Here is a 22,111-nt window from a genome sequence, read left to right as displayed (position 1 = left end):
GAAATCTCAGAACCATCTAGACCAGTCATGCTGAACCAGACCAATTCTCAACCCTTCGCCCACGTTTCTACTCTCCACTTTAAAGGGAGGATTGGTGTCAGGAATATAGGGAAACAAACAGGTAGAGAATTTGAACAGTCTAGCTATAGCAAAGTGTTAGACCAGAAAAAATAATTTGCCAGGAGAACATACACATTTAAACATGTGTTTTATTGGGAAATAATGGCTGGATCACTCGTTCTCCTCGCTGCGGAGTCTGGCATTGGGGTTGGTGATCTTGATGGCCAGCTGGGCTGCTCTCTCCACAATCAGCTTCCTGTTCTTGGAAGACACGTTGTGGGCAATCTCAGCAGCATGGGTCCTACGGTAGAAGGTTAGAGCAGGATAAATTATTTGTCAAATTTTTCAGTGGCAATTAACCAGACTATAACTGACCAAATAGGCAAATTCTTTTTCATTTCAGTTGACTAAAACAATACGAAATACTCTGTGGCCAAAATCTGACTACTAAATGGAGTAGACATGAGTTTTTGGAAAGATTGAGAGCAATAAGCACAAATAATATTAGCAGCACAGATGCACAGTTCCGTTCAGCAGTGGGAAAGACGCGCCACACGGCCTACATGAGCTGTTGAGCAGTGGGAAAGACGCGCCACACCTGGCACACAGCCTACATGAGCTGTTGAGCAGTGGGAAAGATGCGCCCCACCTGGCACACAGCCTACATGAGCTGTGGTGGAGGAAGTGATGATTGTGGGCACAGGCAGACCAGCTCTGCTCTGATTATACACATCTCGCAGGCCACTCTCTTGTTTCCCTGTAACGAACCAGTCACCACCAGCCATCTAGTTAGCTACCATTTGCCTGGTTAAGTAACACAAGCTGCTTTACGAAATTTAAAATAGCAGCATTGCATTTAATAGTAAAACAGTGTAGGTATGTTTCTCTCCTTTGAGTATAGAACAATCTTTAAATTTGTAGTCTTTAATATTTCTTATTTCTTTCACATGCAATTTTTTTTTTTTTTTTAAATACCAAGCTTGCTAGCTTAGTTTTTCTCTGCATTATTTCAGACATTTGTCAAGCATGTGTGCCCCCAAGTTGAAAGATGAAAGAAATTGAGTTGAAAGAAATTGAGCACAAAAAAAACATTTTATAAAGCTAGAATCCTTAAAGTTGCAATATCTATTTTTGGGCGACCGGATAAAATTCACATGGACAGATCTTAAACTCACATTTCTTTCTCATTGAAAGCAAGCCTAAGAAGCAGTTCTATGTGCGCTATTTTTATGCTTCCCGCGAGTAAGTTTTGTTTTTGCGGCTTTTACTTTTGCACACCAGCTCCAAACAGCACTTTAGATGGTTAAATGATTCTCTACACTATACTTGCATGTTTTGTCACAAACTGAAATTAGGCGAACTATTAGAATTTTAGTAACCAGGAAATGGCGGAGCGATTATTGCATAGCGGATCTTTCATTTTTCTAGGCGCACTGGTGCTCCTAAATGAAAATTCCAGGCCGCATACACAAGTAGAATGGTCGCACTGTAAAGCCCTGAAGTGGACCCCACGATGTGCGCATGAGACACCAACATTGCTCAAATCATAAGCAAATTGACCTTTTATAGCCTATTACATAAGTTGGCAGAAGACTGCCTCAGTAGGAATGGTAGGTTATAGATTGTTCATGGGTATATGGTAATTGGCTGCTCTTCAGTGGCTAACTAGAAAAAAGTTTAAAATTTACCAAATTAGGGCACGCCCTAGGATTTTCAAACAATTTGTTGCTGATCAAGGCCTAAAGTTGGGGAGGGGGAGGTCCAGAGAGTGTCAGTCAACTTCCCCCTCAGGAAGTTGGAGAAATGTTGCCCTAGCACTGCACAGCTGATTCAAATAACCAACTAATAATCAAGCTTTGGTTATTTGAATCAGCTTTGTAGTGCTCGGGCAAAAAATGCTCCAACTTCCTGAGGGGGAAGTTGACTTGACACCCTCCTGGCCTACCCAACCTGGGGGGCTCCAGTAGTTGGGGAAACCCTGGTCTACCTTACTGTAGGCTATTTGGAATATGAAACAACTGAACTAGGCCTATATGAGCTTGTTTCAGATCTCCATCCACAACCTAATCTATCAGGTTAGTCTTGTCTACTGGGCTACCATTGATTGTTATTGGTAAACTGACTATAATCACATACTTAGAAGCCTACTGTTGGCATAGATCTATATCAAGAGGAAAGATGAAGACATTTTTACCATAGCCTTACTAATCTTTAACAGTCTAACGGAACTTTCTGTGAAGGACAGTATCATCGGGACATCGAGTCTGTTTCCATCCACGCAGTGACCTACGTTTCATTGCTTGTCAATGCATGCGCGCACACTACTGTTGAGATAAACGCATGTGCAGACAAGTGTTCTCACTTAGTTGACTAAACGCTGTAGCAAACTACCATCGTTGTAATGAAGCCTTAGTTGACTACTAGTGATTGTTCACTTGACAAACATACAATTTTGTAAAATATATTTGGCAAACAGTTCGTTCTCGATTTTTCCCTACCCTTTTTCCTCACATCAGTGGCATCAACTGACAAAGTGGAGCTGCCATCCAGCTCAAGGGAGGAAAATTGTACCAGAGACAGAACAGGAAGCAAGACAACCCACTAGCTGTTTTTTCTGGTTCAATTAAAGTAATTTAACTAAGTAGACCAGACCCAACTGCTATCGCATTGGTGTCTATGGGAGAGCAAACCCCTTAAGACAGGTTCTGACAACGTTTTTCCAATAGTCAACAGCCAGACAACTCTTCATTTATCAACCATCTTTGATAGTACTACGACTACAGGGAGAGAGCTAGAGATGTGGTCCTCCTCGACCAAGTCCTCTGACTGCCTCAGCTACCACGTAATACGGTTGAGTCAAAAACCACAATATGCCAACTAGAAGCCTATTTTGTTTTGCATTTTTAGGGTAGTTTTTCATACTAGGATACTCAAGCATGGTACGCAAAATACGTGCAGGTTGACAGGTATGCATTTTGAGATACAACTTCTGAGTCCACTGGATATCTACAAATAGTATTCCCGTCAAATAGGCTTTGCGCTATTAAGATTCATAGAGCTACGCCTCCCCAGGCTTAGGCGACCCACCCCCCCAAACACACACACAACTACAGATTGATTGGAGACAGCTTCTGTCAAAACATTTTCTAGGAAGTTCTACCTGTAGCAAACCTAGTGGATAATGCCCCCCCCCCCCCCCCAAAAAAACATTATTTTTTTTAAAAACAGCTTGTCTTACACATTTTGTGTTTAGTACCTTTAGAAAGAACACCAGGATAACTGTATTAAAGCATATAGTATTGCATATCAAATGATACTTGTTTGAGAAAACAAGCCAAATGGAACCACGGGGAAGAATACAGTGCACCCAACAAAACGTACTTGTTGCTCATCATGAGGACCTCCAGCTCCTTGATGTTGTGCACCAGGAACTTCCTGAAGCCAGAGGGCAGCATGTGCTTAGTCTTCTTGTTGCTACCATAACCGATGTTGGGCATCAGCATCTGGCCCTTAAACCGCCTGCGGACTCTGTTGTCAATACCCCTGGGCTTACGCCAGCTTTTCTAGAGGGGGCATAGACAAAGATGTTACTTACTAAAGCAGTTATAATCAATGTTCCTTCCAACTACTTTGCTCGGGGGAGATCAATGTCCTTTGCCTCTCTGCATGTGTAATGTCTGAAAAGCATTGCTCGCTCCACAAATTACAGAACTGTACATTCCTAAAGGAAGATCTATCATCTTTAAAGTTATGCGTGTAGCAAATGCTCTTACCGTGACCTTGACATATCTGTCAGACTGATGGCGAATAAACTTCTTAACCCTCTTCTTGACGATCTTCGGCTTAGTAAGAGGTCGGAGGGCTGCCATGGTGACCTGTAATGGGGTAAAATGTTATTTGTTAACTTAATTTTGGGCAGTGTTTCACAACTGGCAAAAAACAACCATTGCATATCTAATCACCCACATTCAGTGGTTGTGAAACGTTAGTCAGTTCCATGACTAGTAACTAAAAGCCAACAACTCTCATTAGAAAACAAGACAGCTAACACGGTGCATGTCATTAAGATTATCCCTATATCGCAATAGCATACTACAGGTAGCTGACGGTTAACTTTAGTCAACAGACACCTCGACTCGACCTTTACAAATGGGAACAGTCAATCGCATTGAAGTAGCAAGTGTGTTCTAGCTACAGCAACGAACATTGGTTGAGGGCTGGCTGCGTTGTATGTCTGGTAATTGTCAAAGTAGTTAACAGGCATATGATATCCAGGGTGATCCTAAAAACCATGCTAAATTAAAGCGTGGTTTATAGAACGAACACGTCTCAGCCACACTGTAGACATCGCTAGTCACTAGCCAGTTCTAATATTAGGAAGGCTAGCTAGCCACATGGAATGCAAGCCGATCGAAACCATGGCATTTAAAAATGTGCATTGTCTTATACTATTCGATGGCCTCTGAATGTTGAATTTGCGCCGGTGATTATCTATGTCAACATTATTTATTTTGTCTACTAAACCAGTAGATGGACATAGATTTTGATAAACTCACCCGCCTGTGTAATTTTAGGAAGGGAGTCAGCAACGGCCGAAAGGAAAGGACTTCCGTTAAGGACCGCAAGGTGATATGGGTAATGTATTAAATGTGAGAACTGGAAGTAGTAGCTCGTCTTGGCACTACTTATAGCAAATTGAGGACATCTCCCTCAAAATGACTCATTGTGAGCTCATGGCAACAAAAGTTTTTTGTGAGATTCACGAGATAAATTCCATAAATAGGAGTGGACGTATTGATGAAATATTGACAGCTTCGAACACACCGACGGTGTTTTTGCGCAAAATAGTAAGCATCATCATCATCTGGATATGTATGCAACAAAAGTTCAATGCATACAGTTTGACACATACATTTGATAAATCCAACGTATGCACCACACCGAACGCAATGCAACTGCCTCTGCAACGCAATGCTACAAGGCAAACACAGCTTTCATTGGAAATGAATGATGGGCTGGAGAAGATGGCTGACGCTTGACGTGCTTCTTCTTCTATGAGGTTTAACTGCGGTTTGTTGCATTACTGCCACCTATTAGACTGGAGTACAACTCCCTTACACTAAGCTTGAAAAACAAACAAACATGCACTAAATAAATACCCTACCATCTAACACTACTCACACTAATTTCAAAATTATATACAATAAAATGAACACCTCCCTATTCCAATAATTAAATGTATTTATTCCTACCTCATGCCATCATCCTTAAAGAATGAGACATCACCACTTAACACACCCTGTAACTCTTCGGATGTCAAGTCTCGCACACCCAAATACCTCTCTGCCGCTGCCACCACAACCTTAATTTTCTGAGACTTCTGATCCATCCCTGCAGTACAATTGATAACCATTGCTATAAATGCTATAAATCCAATCTTACTGAAACTTATTTTACTTTTTGGCCTATCCCTCTGTACTGGTATATCTCTACTACTCTCATCACTCCTCCCCCTTAACCCATCTTCCTCTATTTTCTTCACTGCCTCAGCATATGACAACTTCTCCACTACTCTAACCCTGGAAACCTTAACCTGCCTCTCTCACATGGGACATTTCTGATCCCCAGCTCTATGAGCACCCCTACAATTAACACATTCCACTACTTTCCCCAATACCACACATTCCTTTGCCTCATGCCCTTCTGCACATTTCTCACACCTTGGACCCTCCCTCCTACACACTGCTGCCACATGCCCATAAACTGGACACCTATAACATCATAATGTATTTGGCACATAAGCTCGTACAGGATAACTTATATAACCTAACTTCACTTTGTTAGGCAAAGACTCAACTTCAAAACTCAAAAGAACAGACAACGGCTCTTCTGTTTCCTCGCTCTCGCCACCCTATCTGCGTCACATCAAATGACGAGCATCACATACACTGGGAAACTTTGCCCTCAGCTGGTCAACTTTTATATCTACTGCTACCCCAGTTATCACTCCTTTCATTGGTGCCTTTTTCTTGAGAACGAAACAACTCAATTTTCTTGACCCCATTTGTTTTACTCTGAGAGCATTCTTCCTCTGCCCAACAGAAACACAAACAATTATCACAAGACCACTTCTGGTTACCCTCACCGATTCCACATGACCCAACTCTTTTTTCACCCACCGTGAAACCACAAATGGATCAGCCAAAAGGCAAGAGTCCACTTTTCCCATGAACTAAACGTTTTACGTGCTCCAAACCCATTGTGTTTTTATGTAGTCGCTTTTTGGCATTGTTTGTAACTTATTTTGTGCATAATGTTGCTGCTACTGTCTCTTATGACCGAAAATAACTTCTGGACATCAGAACAGCGATTACACACCACAAACTGGCAGAAGCTTTTTTTCCCTTTAACGAGACTGACGTGAACGCCATACTGCTTTCCCGGGAACAGACCCAAATCCCAGTCATTTGTGTGAAGAGACGATGGAGAAAAAGAGGACGGAGGTTGGGCTGGTTTCTGAGAATTCGTAGGTGATCGAATACCCCCCCCGACTTCCGTTCTTCTAGCTAATGTGCAATCATTGGCAAATAAAATCAACGACCTACGAGGAAGATTAAACTACCAACGGGACATTAAAAAGTCGTGGCTGAACGACGACATAATCAATATACAGCTGGCGGGTTATACGCTGTATCGGCAGGATAGAACAGCGGCATCTGGTAAGACAAGGGGTGGCGGACTATGCATATGTAAGTGATGTCTAAGTAAGTCTCAAGGTTTTGCTCGCCTGAGGTAGAGTATCTCATGATAAGCTGTAGACCACCCTATCTACCTAGAGAGTTTTCATCTCTATTTTTCATAGCTGTCTACATACCACCACAGACTGATGCTGGCATTAAGACTGCACTCAATGAGCTGTATTCCGTCATAAGCAAACAGGAAAACGCACATCCATAGGCGACGCTCCTAGTGGCCAGGGACTTTAATGCAGGGAAACTTAAATCTGTTTTACCAAATTTCCACCAGCATGTTAAATGTGTAACCAGAGAGAAAAACTCTAGACCACCTTTACTTCACACACAGCGATGGGTACAAAGCTATCCCTCGCCCGCCATTTGGCAAATCTGACCATAATTATATCCCCCTGATTCCTGCTTACAAGCAAAAATTAAAGCAGTAAGCACCAGTGACTTGGTCAATAAAATAGTGGTCAGATGAACAGATGCTAAGCAACAGGACTGTTTTGCTCGCACAGACTGGAATATGTTCCAGGATTCTTCCTATAGCATTGAGGAGTAAATCACATTAGTCATTGGATTCATCAATAAGTGCATCGATGACATCATCCACACAGTGACCGTACGTACTCCAAGCAGAAGTCAAGGACACCAGGCAACATCCACACTGAGCTGAAGGCTAGAGCTGCCGCTTTCAAGGAGCGGGACTCTAACCCAGAGGATTATAAGAAATCCCGCTATGCCCCCAGACGAACCATCAAACAGCAAAAGTGTCAATACTGGACTAAGATCGAATCGTACTACACCATTTCCAACGCTCGTCGGATGTGGCAGGGTTTGCAAACCATTAGACTACAAAGGGAAGCACAGCTGAGAGCTGTCCAGTGACACGAGCCTACTAGACGAGCTAAACTACGCCTATGCTCGCTTCGAGGCAAATAACATTGAAACACGTTTGAGAGCATCAGCTGTTGCTGACTGTGTGATCACGCTCTTCGCAGCCGATGTGAGTAAGACGTTTAAACAGGTCAACATTCACAAGGCCGCAGAGTCAGGCGGAATACCAGAACATGTACTGCGAGCATACACTGACCAATTGGCAACTGTCTTCACTGACATTTTCAACCTCTCCCTGTCCAAGTCTGTAATACCAACATGTTTTAAGCAGACCACCATAGTGCCTGTGTCCAAGAACACTAAGGTAACCTGCCTAAATGCCCTTTCCCACTTGGACAAAAGGAACACCTATGTGAGAATGCTAATCATTGACTACAGCTCAGCATTCAACACCATCATTAAGTTTGCCGATGACATAACAGTGGTAGGCCTGATCACCGACCATAACGAGACAGCCTATAGGGAGGATGTCAGAGACCTTGGCCGTGTGGAGCCAGGACAACAACCTCTCCCTCAATGTGATCAAGACAAAAGAGATGATTGTGGACTAGAGGAAAAAGAGGACCGAGCATAAGGGGGTTATCATCAACGGGGCTGTAGTGGAGCAGGTTGAGCTTCAAGTTCCTTGGTGTCCACATCACCAACAAACTAACATGGTCCAAGCACAGCAAGACAGTCGTGAAGAGGGCACAACAAAACCTATTTCCCCTCAGGAGACTGAAAATATTTGGCATGGGTCCCCAGATTCTCGAAAGGTTCTACAGCTGCACCATCTGGTTGCATCACTTCATGGTATGGCAACTGCTCGGCCTCCGACCGCAAAGCACTACAGAGGGTACTGTGTATGGCCCAGTACATCACTGGAGCCAAGCTTCCTGCCATCCAGGACCTCTATACCAGGCGGTGTCAGAAGAAGGCCCAAAAATGTTTCAAAGACTCCAGCCACTCTAGTCCTAGACTGTTCGCTCTGCTACCGTACGGCAAGCGATACTGGAGCGCCAATTCTAGGTCCAAGAGGCTTCTAAACAGCTTCTACCCCCAAGCCATAAGACTCCTGAACATCTAATCAAATGGTCACCCAGACTATTTGCATTGCCCCCTCTATTTTATGCTGCTGCTACTCTTTGTTATTATCTATGCATAGTGCTTTTTATAACTCTACCGACAAGTACATATTACCTCAATTACCTCGACTAACCGGTGTCCCCGCACATTGACTCTGTACCTGTACCCCCTGTATATAGTCTCACTATTGTTATTTTACTGCTGCTCCTTAACCACTTGTTACTTTTATTTCTTACTTGAATTTTTTTAACTGCATTGTTGCTTAGGGGCTTGTAAGTAAGTCTTTCATTGTAAGGTCCACACTTGTTGTATTCGGCGCATGTGACTAATAAAACTTGATTTGAAATGAATGTAATTCTGGTGTGCCAGAATGCAATGATGCGGTTGTGTTCGAAGCGCAAAGAGGCAGAGCCTATGTTGGATCAGGGCATTCGTTTTTATTTTGATAAGGGATTAACCCAGGCAGAAATTGCATTATGTATGTCAGTTACGCTTCGAACACACTGACAGCATCATTGCATTTTCGTACACCAGAATGAAATTAATTTCCAATGAAGTGCTACATTTGTCTTGCAGCATTGAGTTTTTTGCATTTTGTTGCATACATATCCAGATGATGCTGCGAACTACAATATTTTGTGAAATGATACTGTCGGTGTGTTCAAAGCGTAACCAACAGCGTTATTGAGTAAAATAGTATTCAGCATCATCTGGATATGTACGCAAAAAATGTCAACATTCACCTTCTGCTACTATTTCTGTCAAGCCAGTTTGACGCATACATTCGATAAATCCAATGTATGCACCACACTGAATGCACTGCAACTGCCTCTGCAACGCAATACGCAACGTTTAATTGGAAATTAATGTAATGCTGGCGTACCAAAATGCAATGAGGCTGTCGGTGTGTTCGAAGATATATAAACTCAGCAAAAAAACAAACAAAGCCCTTTTTCAGGACCCTGTCTTTCAAAGATAATTTGTAAAAATCCAAATAACTTCACAGATCTTCATTGTAAAAGGTTTAAACACAGTTTCCCAGGCTTGTTCAATGAACCATTAATAATTAATGAACATACACCTGTGGAACGGTCGTTAAGACACTAACATCTTACAGAGGGTAGGCAATTAAGATCACATAAACAACAATTTAGGACACTAAAGAGGCCATTCTACTGACTCCAAAAAACACCAAAAGAAAAATGCCTGCTCATCTGCGTGAACGTGCCTTAGACATGCTGCAATGAGGCATGAGGACTGCAGATGTGGCAAGGGCAATAAATTGCAATGTCCATAATGTGAGACGTCTAAGACAGTGCTACAGTGAGACAAGACGGACAGCTGATCGTCCTCGCGGTGGCAGACCACGTGTAACAACACCTGCACAGGATCAGTACATCCGAACATCACACCTGAGAAACAGGTACAGGATGGCAACAACAACTGCCCGAGTTACACCAGGAAAGCACAATCCCTCCATCAGTGATCATACTATCGGCAATAGGCTGAGATAGGCTGGACTGAGGGCTTGTAGGCCTGTTGTAAGGCAGGTCCTCACCAGACATCACCGGCAACAACGTCGCCTATGGGCACAAACCCACCGTCGATGGACCAGACAGAACTGGCAAAAAGTGCTTTTCACTGACGAGTCGCGGTTTTGTCAAATCAGGGGTGATGGTCGAGGGAATGAGCGTTACACAGAGACCTGTACTCTGGAGCGGGATGGATTTGGAGTTGGAGAGTCTGTCATGGTTTGGGGTGGTGTGTCACAGCATCTTCGGACTGAGCTTGTTGTCATTGCAGGCAATCTCAACGCTCTGCGTTACAGGGAAGAAATCATTCTCCCTCTTGTGGTACTCTTCCTGCAGGCTCATCCTGACATGACCCTCCAGCATTACAATGCCACCAGCCATACTGCTCATTCTGTGCGTGATTTCCTGCAAGAAAGGTTATCAGTGTTCTGCCATGGCTTGCGAAGAGCCCGGATCTCATTTCCATTGAGCACGTTTGCGATCGGAGGGTGAGGGCTAGGGCCATTCCCCCCAGAAATGTCCGGGAACTTGCAGGTGCCTTGGTGGAAGAGTGGGGTAACATCTCACAGCAAGAACTGGCAAATCTGTTGCAGTCCATGAGGAGGAGATGCACTGGATGCACTGCACTTAATGCAGCTGGTAGGCCACACCAGATACTGACTGTTACTTTTGATTTTGACCCCCCCCCCTTTGTTCAGGGAAACATTATTCAATTTCTGTTACTCACATGTCTGTGTGTCAGGATTTGGCCAGGATTGTTCCGGTTTTGGCCACTAGATGCCCCCATTGTGCTTTTTGACCATTTTGTTTTCCCTTGTTTCCAGTTATTATTTGCACCTGTGTCTCCTTTCCCTTGAATGTATTGAAACCCGTAGTTTTCCTCAGTTCTTTGCTCTGTGTTAGAATGTTAGCACCCAGCCCCAGCGATGCTGTGAACATTTGCTACTCCAGTTGGACTCTCTTGTGGTACTCTGTTTTTGTTCTCGTTTATTTATTTTTGATAATCTTTTGAGGCTTTTTCCTGCTATACCTACCACCTTGTGGATTTACCTTTTGACTTGGAAGATTACCTTTTTCTCTTGGAATTACTTTGACATTGTGGATTTATATTTTTGCCTGAAGAACTTTCCTTTTTACTTTATTAAAATACCGTCTCAAGTACTGCTGTGTCTGCCTCATCTTCTGGGTTCTGCCGACTATTAGTGGCTCAGTTTGCTAAGTGACTGTTTCTCACACCGAAGACCCGAGTTCGTAACCGGGTTTTGACACTGTGGAACTTGTTCAGTTTATGTCTCAGTTGTTGAATCTTGTTATGTTCATACAAATATTTACATGTTAAGTTTGCTTAAAATAAACCCAGCTGACAGTGAGAGGACGTTTATTTTTTTGCAGAGTTTAGATGGCTTTGAGTTTTGGCTCCAATACAATACATTTTTAAATTCATGTACAAGTGTGGTTGCACATTTTAAATGGATTGAATGTGGAATGTTCAGGGCAAGAAAAGTTAACATTGAGGTCTGTGGTTGCAGACTACCAATGAAGGTTTTATTTTTTAAATCTCTTTAATAGTATTAACATGGAGGTTGGCCTGTCAAGTAGAATAGAAACATGTTATGTTGAGGTTTCTAAATACTGCAACATTTCATGAAGGCTACAGCCTATTTGTCATTTCAGCCACAAATGGTGGGCAAAATGTTGTGGTGCTGAAGGACAGCTCCGCCATTTATCAAAACCATCTCACTGACTAGACCAAAGTTTCCCAAACTTGGTCCTCGGGACTCCAAGGGGTGCCAGTTTTGTGTTTTGCCATAGCACTTCACAACAGTATCCCTTGGGGTCCCGAGGACCGGGTTTGGGAAACGCGGGACTAGAAACATACTGTAATATGTGCATAATGTTTGTAATTTGTAATTACTCAGTTTGCCATTGCTTTCCTTTTATTGCTGGAGCTTTGATGAGAAGGCCCAGGCCTATACACTAGCACATGGCTACAACAGATGTGCTCTTACAGCGTTTGGTCTACTATGACACTGCTGTCAATCTATCAACAATACGTCTATACCTAAGGGACCTCCCGAGTGGCGCAGTGGTCTAAGGCGTCTCCACAGACCCGGGTTTGATCTGAAATCATATGTGTGTACATTGTACAATCAATTTATCAAATTAATTTTGTGACCTCGGGACTACAGAACAAGGTTTTATCTGACATTTGTAAAAAATGTGTTATTCACATAGTTACTTGTTAGGTGGTCCTTTACAACAATCTGAAATATCTCACATGTAAAGGCTGGAATGGAATGCTATCAAACACATCAAACATATGGAAACCACGTTTAATTCTGTTCCATTATTGCCATTACAAGCCCGTACTCCTATAGCTCATCCCACCAGCCTCCTCTGCTGCAAACCAAATCACACAATGCTGGGTTGTCAATAAAAAATATATATTGTATGTAAGGTGATATACTTATCGACAGTGGTGGAAAAAGTACCCAATTGTCATACTTGACTAGAAGTAAAGATACCTTAATGGAAAATGACTCAAGTAAAAGTCATCCAGTAAAATGCTACTAGAGTAAAAGTCTAAAAACATAATTTTATATATACTTAAGTACTAAAACTAAAAGTATAAATCATTTCAAATTCCTTATGTTAAGCAAACCAGACGGCACCATTTTCTTTTCTTTTTAAAAATGTACGGATAGTCAGGTGCTCACTCAAACGCTCAGTAAGATATAATTTACAAACAATGCATTTGTGTTTAGTGGGTCTGCCAGATCAGAGGCAGTAGGGATGACCAATGATGTTCTCTTGATAAGTGCATGAATTGGACCATTTTCCTGTCTTGCTTAGCATACAAAAATGTAATGAGTACTTTTGTCTGACAGGGAAAATTTGTGGAGTAAAAAGTACATTATATTCCTTAGGAATGATGTGAAGTCAAAGTTAAAATATATATATATATAAATAGCAAAGTACAGATCCTCAAAAAAAACTACTTAAGTAGTACTTTAAAGTATTTTTACTTCAGTACTTTACACCACTGCTTATTTAGTCATAAAAGAGGAAGGCATCACAAAACAATTGTGAGATTGAGATTGAGTTTGAGTTTATTTTATTTTTACAGGGACAGTGCGTGCACATTAATCAACGTTTCAGTAAAAGTGCCGGTTTTAGCCAGCCGGCTAATTTTCAACCTCAGTCCCTGGGCAGGTTATTAAAAAAAATTACAATATAGACAATCATTGAGCAGTGAGCACACACAGAGCAACATAGGACAAGCAAGACATAGAATACAGACAGAGCAACATAGAACAAAAAGCAGCAAGACAAAATGCATAAAAGCAACAAAGTGTTTCCACACCTCACAAGCTACAGACAATAGACAACATGGAAAGCGGCAATACACAGCTAGGGATTGTGATCACAAATCTGATTGACTTTTAGATTTTTGATTGAACTTTAGCCATGTGTTCATACATTTTGTGAAAGTGTGATAGGTGGTGCAGTTATGTGTGTCTGATGGCAGTGTATTTCAGACATGGGAAGCTCTCACAGAGAAAGCAAATTTACTAAAGGTGCTTTTCCTTAAGGGAACTAGAGAGCCTGTTTGTAGACAGACTGAATAGGTTTTAATCTTGTACAGCAAGCTTGGGCCCAACTAGTCAAGCAGTATGTTAAGTGGGGGAGTGTCATAGATTTGAAGTACAGTTTTGCTACCTCTGTAGTCAAACAATTTCGTATAAATCGGAAATTTGCTAGGTTGAATTTGGTTATCTGAATTACCTTTTTCACATGCTTTTGAAAAGAGAGGTTGGAATCAAGTATGTTGCCAAGGTACTTAAAATCAGATACCACCTGGAGCTTCTCACTTGACACATAGACATCTGTTGCCCTCTTTGTGAAGAACATGCAAACAGTTTTTTTCACATAGAGATGTAAACACGAGTCACTGAGCCACTTTGTAACCTGGACCATTACAGTAGTGAGTTCTTGTGCAGCTTGTTGTTTGCTCTTTGCATGCACATATCACTGTATCATCTGCATACATTTGAACTTCAGACCCAGTACAGACAGAAGGCAGATCATTAATGTACAGGCTGAACAGGAGGGGCCCCAGTATTGACCCTTGGGGCACGCCCAAATCATAGCTAAGAGTGGGCGACAGCTCATTGCTCCCTCTGACACACTGAGTTCTGCCTTCAAGGTATGATTTCATCCAACCAGGCAAGTCAGTTAAGAACAAATTCTTATTTTCAATGACGGCCTGGGAACAGTGGGTTAACTGCCTGTTCAGGGGCAGAACAACAGATTTGTACCTTGTCAGCTCGGGGGTTTGAACTCTCAACCTTCCGGTTACTAGTCCAACGCTCTAACCACTAGGCTACACTGCCGCCCCTACATGGAGTGTAATGTGAAGGGGCTGCTGTTGAGGTGTGCAATCAGTTGTTCTGCGACACACTTTTCAACAACCTTTGACACCACAGGTAGTATACTAATGGGCCTGTAGTTACTCACGTCAGCAGGGTCGCCCGATTTAAAGATGGCCGTTATTATGGCCGACTTCCATACCCTTGGAAACACCCTGAGACCAATAGATGTGTTGGTGACCTTGTAATGGGGCCAATGAGTGACTCTTTGTAGATTTTAAGAAAAGTAGAGTCCAGCCCAAACACATCTTTGGCTTTAGAGTTCTTTAGTGAGCTAATCACCTTGTTCACCTTTGACTCAGAAAACTCCCTTATGATGAAGACAGGTTGAGCGTCATTCACTAGCACTGAGCCCAAGAAACCAGTGGAGGGGTTCTGTGTCAGTACCCTTACAGAGTCAATAATGAAGGAATTGAAGGCTATTGCTATTTCGACTGCATCCTATGTTAGATTGTTATTCACCATGATTTCTAGTCTTTTTGCAGTGTTACCACCATGGTCTTTCCCTGTTAACTTTTTTAGATTCTCTAGATTCCCTTTGCTTCACCAATTATGTTAATAAAAAGTTTGCCTTGGCCTGTCTGATTTCTTTCATCATCTTATTTCTCAACATGGTAAACCTACGTCTGTCATGCTCCAATTTGGATCTTAGGGCTATTTTTAGAGCATAATCTTGTTCTTTCTTCAATTTCCAGATTTCTCCATTTAGCCAAGGAAGAGTACTCTTTTGGCCAGGTTTGGATTTGATTTTCTTTAGGAAATAATTTATTGTAGTCTGGATTGTGGATAGAAAAAAACATCTATCAACTATCAGCTTCCACGTCTGTATAGGACAAGAGGTCATTCCAGATAATTCCCTTAATTGCGTTTTCAAAATAGTTGAATTCACTCTTAGGTATTCTTAGTTGATCCGGCTTTCTAACAGTAGAGGTTAAACCTGCTTTTAGACTGCTTTCTGGCTATAAGTGTCAGATTATGATCAGATAGCCCAGTAACCATATTGAATGGGACTTCTCAAAAAATACTTCTCAAAACTATACATTTTGCAGATAGAACCTTATAGCCCCAAGTCCTTGATTATTCATATCAAAGGTTCTGGTCCTCTTTTTAAATTCTTAAATTTATTTTCACTAGAATGGCCATGTCGTGACTTTCATTAATGTGATGACTTATTTAACGAATCAACTAAATAATGTTTAATTGTTACTCAATTAAATTAATCATGTAACATTTAACTCATTGGGAATTTGGGGCACCACGGAAGAAGGGTCCTGTGTGGCTCAGTCGGTAGAGCATGGCGCTTGCAACGCCAAGCGTCGTGGGTTCGATTCCCGCTGGGGCCACCCATATGTAAAAGTAGTGGCCCCAGCCGACTTGTAAGTCGCTTTGGACAAAAGCGTCTGCTAAATGGGATATATTATTATTATATTATAAGTAGTTTAACGAGTTACCATCTCCCAAATTAAAGTCAAGATGATCTAGATAGATAAGTCATTTATTAATCATTACCTCATATATCTCATTCTGAACGTCACAGACTTCTTGAATCCGCAAAAAACCCAGCCTTTTCTGATTATTCAGTTCTACACAAATTGATTTCATTATTTATTTACTAACTGACTAAATAATAACACAGAATACACAGACACTTGCATGAGACAAAAGTCCCTAGTGGACTGAGAAGATATTACGGCTTGTTACACAATGGAGAGGGGGTGGGGAAAGAGAGAGACAGAGATAGGGATATTTATCGCAGATACATTCTATAACTATTCTCACATTAATCATATACCTTGCACATGAACCACCGCCCGCTTGGGTAAGAAAGTAAGAAATGTATTTATGTGGTGAATGCCTTCGTTCGTCGTCTATCTCGGTCAGAACCAAGCCCTGTTGGAAGGTTGTTTCAACCGTGTAGCCACAACTACACGTTTTCTGGTCTTAGAGTTTAAACCATTTGTAATGTTTAGCTTCCGCTTCACGTCTGCTGGTCAATTTGTGTGTTGATGCATGATCTGCCATGTTCTGTTATAATGTTCTGTTATAATCTCCACCCCGCACAGCCAGAAGAGGACTGGCCACCCCACACAGCCTGGTTCCTCTCTAGGTTTCTTCCTAGGTTTTGGCCTTTCTAGGGAGTTTTTCCTAGCCACCGTGCTTCTACACCTGCATTGCTTGCTGTTTGGGGTTTTAGGCTGGGTTTCTGTACAGCACTTTGAGATATCAGCTGATGTACGAAGGGCTATATAAATACATTTGATTTGATATAACCCATATGGATCAAAAATCTCAAATTTGGACTCATCAGACCAAAGGACAAATTTCCACTGATCTTAATGTCCATTGTTTGGGTTTCTTGGCCCAAGCAAGTCGCTTCTTCTTATTGGTGTCCTTTAGCAGTGGTTTTGTTGCAGCAATTCGACCTTGGAGGCCTGATTCACGCAGTCTCCCCTGAACATTTGATGTTGAGATGTGTCTGTTACTTGAACTCTGTGAAGCATTTATTTGGGCTGCAATTTCTGAGGCTGGTAACTCTAATTAACTTATCCTCTGCAGAAGAGGTAACTCTGGCTTCCATTCATGTGGCGGTCCTCATGAGTGCCAGTTTCATCATAGTGCTTGATAGTTTTTGCGACTGCATTTGAAGATACTTTCAAAGTTCTTGAAATGTTCCGTATTGACTGACCTCCGTGTCTTAAAGTAATGATGGACTGTCGTTTCTCTTTGCTTATTTGAGCTGTTCTTGCCATAATATGGACTTGGTCTTTTACCAAATCTTGTCACACAACTGATTTGCTCAAATGCATTAAGAATGAAATAAATTCCACAAATGAACTTTTAACAAGGCACAGCTGAAATGCATTCCACCTCATGAAGCTGGTTGAGAGAATGTCAAGAGTGTGCAAAGCTCTCATCAAGGCAAAGGGTGGCTATTTGAAGAATCTCAAATATGAAATATATTTGGATTTAACACTTCTTTGGTTACTACATGATTCCATATGTGTTATTTCATAGTTTTGATATCTTCACTAGTATTCTACAATGTAGAAAATAGTAAAAATAAAGAAAAACCCTTGAATGACTAGGTGTTCTAAAACATTTGACCAGTAGTGTATACTGAACAAAAAGTGTTGGTCCGATGTTTCATGAGCTGAAATAAAAGTTCCCAGAAATGTTCCATATGCACAAAAAGCGTATCTCTCTCAAATGTTGAGCACAAATTTGGTTACATCCCTGTTAGTGAGCGTTTATCATTTTCCAAGATAATCCATCCAACTGACAGGTGTGGCATATCGAGAAGGTGATTAAATAGCATGATCATTACACCTTGTGCTGGGGACAATAAAATGTCACTCTAAAATATGCAGTTGTGTCACACAACACAATGCCACAAGTTTTGAAGGAGTGTGCATTTGGCTTACTGACTGCAGGAATGTCCAATGTTGCTCTATAAATCCAGCTAATTCATATGACTTGTGACCGTGATGTATTGGCCCAAAGGCCGAGACAATAAGAAGTAAGACGATAGTGGCAGAATAAATTCAACCACACCTTTGTTTTCTCACAAAACCGGAGTGACCTCTGTCCAGTGACGTCCACAAAGCATATTGCATGTAACAGACAGTTACATGACCTACAGCATGGTAAAGCAAGTTGATGTTTCAGACATTTTCGTCCCACTAAAGTACTAATGATTTAGAACCACAGATGGATACCGCAAGTGGCAAAGAAGGCAGGAGCTGCCTCTACTATTCTAGCACCATTTCAACATCATCAAATCACCTCTGCTTTGTCTAATACAGTGACAACTAAAAGATACTAAACCATTTTTTGTCCAATCAACGAAAACTAAATATGATGTAGCTGCCCATGGTTCTGATTTGTTTGTGTGCGTGTGTGTTCGTTTGTGCAAGTAGAAAAACATATTGACTCACACTACTTGTGGAGAAACGCCAATGTCATCCTCCTCTCTTTCATGCTGACCAAACAGTCTCTCACGCTGTCATACAGTACATACTTTTTTTTTTTTTCGTAGGCTACCGGGCTAAAGTGCTTGCTCTCTTGCTTAACTTCCAATTTGATATTTTATTTAACTCAATAAAGAACAAATTCATATTTACAATATTTACAATGACGGCCTACCCCGGGCAAACCCTAACCTGGATGATGCTGGGCCAATTGTGCGCTGCCCTACGGGACTCCCAATTGCGGCCGGTTGTGATACAGCCTGGAATCGAACCAGGGTCTGTAGTGACACCTCAAGCACTGAGACCGCTGCGCCACTCGGGAGCCCCATTCATGGGCAACATTAGCTAGTTAACATTAGCCTTCTACATCTAGCTACACGTTGAACTTCCATCCTCTCAGGCCAGGTGCATAACAACGACGCCAGGACAGCGGAGTCAATCACCACCTTCCGGAGACACCTGAAACCCCACCTCTTTAAGGAATACCTAGGATAGGATAAAGTAATCCTTCTCACCCCCCCCCCTTAAATGATTTAGATGCACTATTGTAAAGTGGCTGTTCCACTGGATGTCATAAGGTGAATTCACCAATTTGTAAGTCGCTCTGGATAAGAGCGTCTGCCAAATGACTTAAATGTAAATGTATTAATTAATGGTTGGATCAGAATTACCGTTATCATCATTGGCCAGTACGGAGAATTAAGTAATACCACAAGTCCTAATCCTGATCTCCATCCATGGCTAATTGGTCAATTTTATGGGGATGTCTGGCTTCCTTTCTATTTTGTAAAATATTTTGGTATTTATTATGTATCCCCATTAGCTGCTGCCAAAGCAGCTCTTCCTGGGGTCCAGCAAAATGAAGGCAGTTAATACAATTTTTAAACATTACAATACATTCACAGATTTCACAACACACTGTGTGCCCTCAGGACCTTACTCCACCACATACAGTGGGGCAAAAAAGTATTTAGTCAGCCACCAATTGTGCAAGTTCTCCCACTTAAAAAGATGAGAGAGGCCTGTAATTTTCATCATAGGTACACTTCAACTATGACAGACGAATGAGAAAAAAAATCCAGAGAAATCACATTGTAGGATTTTTAATGAATTTATTTGCAAATTATGGTAGAAAATAAGTATTTGGTCAAGAACAAAAGTTTTTCTCAATACTTTGTTATATACCCTTTGTTGGCAATGACAGAGGTCAAACGTTTTCTGTAAGTCTTCACAAGGTTTTCACACGCTGTTGCTGGTATTTTGGCCCATTCCTCCATGCAGATCTCCTCTGGAGGAGTGATGTGTTGGAACTGTTGCTGGGCAACACGGACTTTCAACTCCCTCCAAAGATTTTCTATGGGGTTGAGATCTGGAGACTGGCTAGGCCACTCCAGGACCTTGAAATGCTTCTTACGAAGCCACTCCTTCGTTGGCTACCCATGTTAATATGGGCTATTTTTGGCACTTTTCTGGGTTGCTTGACTGTTTTTAATGCTTTAACTGGGAAGCTTGTCAGAGGTAGGCTTACTCATGTTATTTACATTGGAGCTGATAGTGCAGGGTGAGCTGCATGAAGTGGGTCTTCCTACTATTGCACACCGCCTCAGTGCTAACAGTGTAACTCTGATTTATAGGCTCATGATTACTGCTTACAATAGCTGTAGGATAAACAGATGTATTCGGTGCAATTAGTGGTACATAAATTAAATTACTTACATTGTGTTTGCCAATGCCCCTAAGATCATGTACATTTGATGCAGCATTATGACAACTTATTGTCACAATGGTCGGGATTAACTGAGCTGGTCTTGGATCATTTACCAGTCATTGATTCAACGCAGCCTTGAAATGCATGAACAGAGTCCAGGAGCCAAGAAGATTTGGATGGGCTTAGTCATTCCTGTAGAGTATCTTCTGTTTTTCTGTTTCCAGAAGGTGTCAAAGTTATCAATAAAAGTGACTCCAGCAGAGCTAGTCTTTTAGCCAGATGTGTAATGCCAGCAGTCTGCTGAATCTTTCACACCCACGGCCCAACGATGGTACTGGACCTGAAATTATTGGCCGTTTAATGTAGTCTTTTAATGATAAAATCAGTTCTTTAAAATAAATTTTCAAATGATCCGAGTTAGCCCTCCTTATGTCGTCAGCTCCCGGCATCTGTGGTAGAACAGTCAGAAGCAGCCTTGTTATGTGCTGTACTCGTGCTCCTTCGTAGCACAGGGGTTTTGCCTTGGGGACCGAGATGTTTCTCACCATAGAGCTGCCTATGATGACAGCTGGTGGTGTTGAATGGACCGGTCTGGTGAGGCTGGGAGCTCCGAGAATCTGAACCCGAGGTAGAACCCACTGGAGAGGGAGACAGATCCGAGGTTGCAACGTGCATCCATGAATACACGCCACTGCAGAAATGCAACGTGCGCCCAGCTCGAATGCACCGAGTGTGTGTCCCTTTGCTTTGAACTGAGTGGAATTACACTCATGCTGAACTCCGCCCATGTTGAGCTTGCTCCTTTTTGCGTCATCAAAAGTCGACGCTGAACTTTTGACGTATAGAACGTGTTCGCCATAATAAATGCTGTGCTAAAACAAGTGACATTTGTATTCTTATCAACAAATATTGGTGTAGTTAGCAAGTGTTTTGTCGGAATTGTAAAAAAAAAATAAGGAAGACGGAAAGAGCGAAGGAAAATTGAGCAGAAGAGGGTACGTATTCGCTAGCCAGCCAACAACACTGTTTGGCACACAAACTGTCTTCCTAGACGGTCTTGTAGCTAGCTCGAGTGCACAACGCAGACAGCTGTTTCTGGTGCGGAACACCAACACTGAACTGATTGTTGCTCTTACACAGCGTACGTTCCAACGTTGTACTAGTTAGCTAACCTTTATATAGGGCATATTCATAGCTAGTTGGTAGCGCAGCTAAAATACCTTGCAGATGTGAAATATCGATGATAGTTAGCTAACTAATGTACAATATGAAGCAATGTACGGATGACTAACCAGTTCAGTAGTTGGCTAGCTAAATCACTACAAAACGTGTGTACGTTAGTTTGTCATCATGATGAAGTTAACTTATTAGCTATATATTCCAGATAGTGTAAGTTAAGTAGCTAGTTGAGGAACGCAACTCCGTTCTCTTATTTCGAGCCGAAGTTGAGTTTTGATGACTGGTCGCGGGACTTGCTAGCAACGTCATTGAGTCGCCATCAGTTGATTATTGTAAAAATGTCAATAATGAAAACGCTTACCTATAGCCATGTTTGTCCTGTACAACTGCGATCCTTCCGCGGGGTACTGAAATTCATTCTTCTGATAAAAATCGTAGCGAATACAACCGAGTTTGTTTTTGCTTGTACTACGTAAACTGAGATATAATCGGGTCAGTGCTATCACTGTGATATGGACATCGCAAAGATCCCGGA

At 41.9% G+C, this 22,111-nt stretch overlaps 2 protein-coding genes across 6 annotated transcripts in view; one reads left to right on the top strand and one right to left on the bottom strand.

Moving 5' to 3' along the window:
- Nucleotides 1-191: 191 nt before the first annotated feature.
- On the bottom strand, nucleotides 192-22,056 carry LOC135504685 (large ribosomal subunit protein eL32-like). 3 transcript variants are annotated; one of them, XM_064923474.1, is made up of 4 exons: nucleotides 21,938-22,056; nucleotides 3,834-3,935; nucleotides 3,442-3,623; nucleotides 192-361 (listed from the first exon to the last, which is right to left on the bottom strand). In XM_064923474.1, the coding sequence occupies exons 2-4, from the start codon at nucleotides 3,927-3,929 to the stop codon at nucleotides 232-234; spliced, it is 408 nt and encodes a 135-aa protein (XP_064779546.1). In that variant the 5' UTR covers nucleotides 3,930-3,935; nucleotides 21,938-22,056; the 3' UTR covers nucleotides 192-231. The 3 variants fall into 3 exon arrangements, with proteins under 3 accessions (XP_064779546.1, XP_064779544.1, XP_064779545.1); XM_064923472.1 differs by lacking the exon at nucleotides 21,938-22,056 and adding an exon at nucleotides 4,617-4,723; XM_064923473.1 differs by lacking the exon at nucleotides 21,938-22,056 and adding an exon at nucleotides 4,621-4,696.
- The window catches only part of LOC135504682 (DDB1- and CUL4-associated factor 1-like), a 30,966-nt gene continuing 30,072 nt past the window's right edge, over nucleotides 21,218-22,111 (top strand). For 2 of the 3 annotated variants that reach the window (XM_064923464.1, XM_064923461.1), the window contains exon 1: nucleotides 21,218-21,392. The gene's annotated coding sequence lies outside the window, so the exon portion shown is untranslated. Of the gene's footprint in view, nucleotides 21,393-21,475; nucleotides 21,539-22,111 lie in introns of those variants that run through there. The other variant, XM_064923463.1, reaches the window with a different exon arrangement.

The sequence above is a fragment of the Oncorhynchus masou genome, chromosome 18 (genome assembly GCF_036934945.1).
Source record: "Oncorhynchus masou masou isolate Uvic2021 chromosome 18, UVic_Omas_1.1, whole genome shotgun sequence".
NCBI classification, from domain to species: Eukaryota; Metazoa; Chordata; class Actinopteri; order Salmoniformes; family Salmonidae; genus Oncorhynchus; species Oncorhynchus masou.
The sequence above is the reverse complement of the archived record's forward strand: the minus strand, read 5'-3'. Positions and strand labels throughout refer to the sequence as shown.

What these genes read in the sequence shown, in the direction of transcription:
- LOC135504685 (XM_064923474.1), bottom strand. Translation starts at nt 3,929, where the DNA reads ATGGCAGCCCTCCGACCTCTTACTAAGCCGAAGATCGTCAAGAAGAGG. An exon ending in ACAGATATGTCAAGGTCACG is followed by an intron (nt 3,624 to 3,833) that starts GTAAGAGCATTT and finishes TGCCCCCTCTAG; the next exon opens with AAAAGCTGGCGTAAGCCCAG. An exon ending in GTCCTCATGATGAGCAACAA is followed by an intron (nt 362 to 3,441) that starts GTACGTTTTGTT and finishes CTTCTACCGTAG; the next exon opens with GACCCATGCTGCTGAGATTG.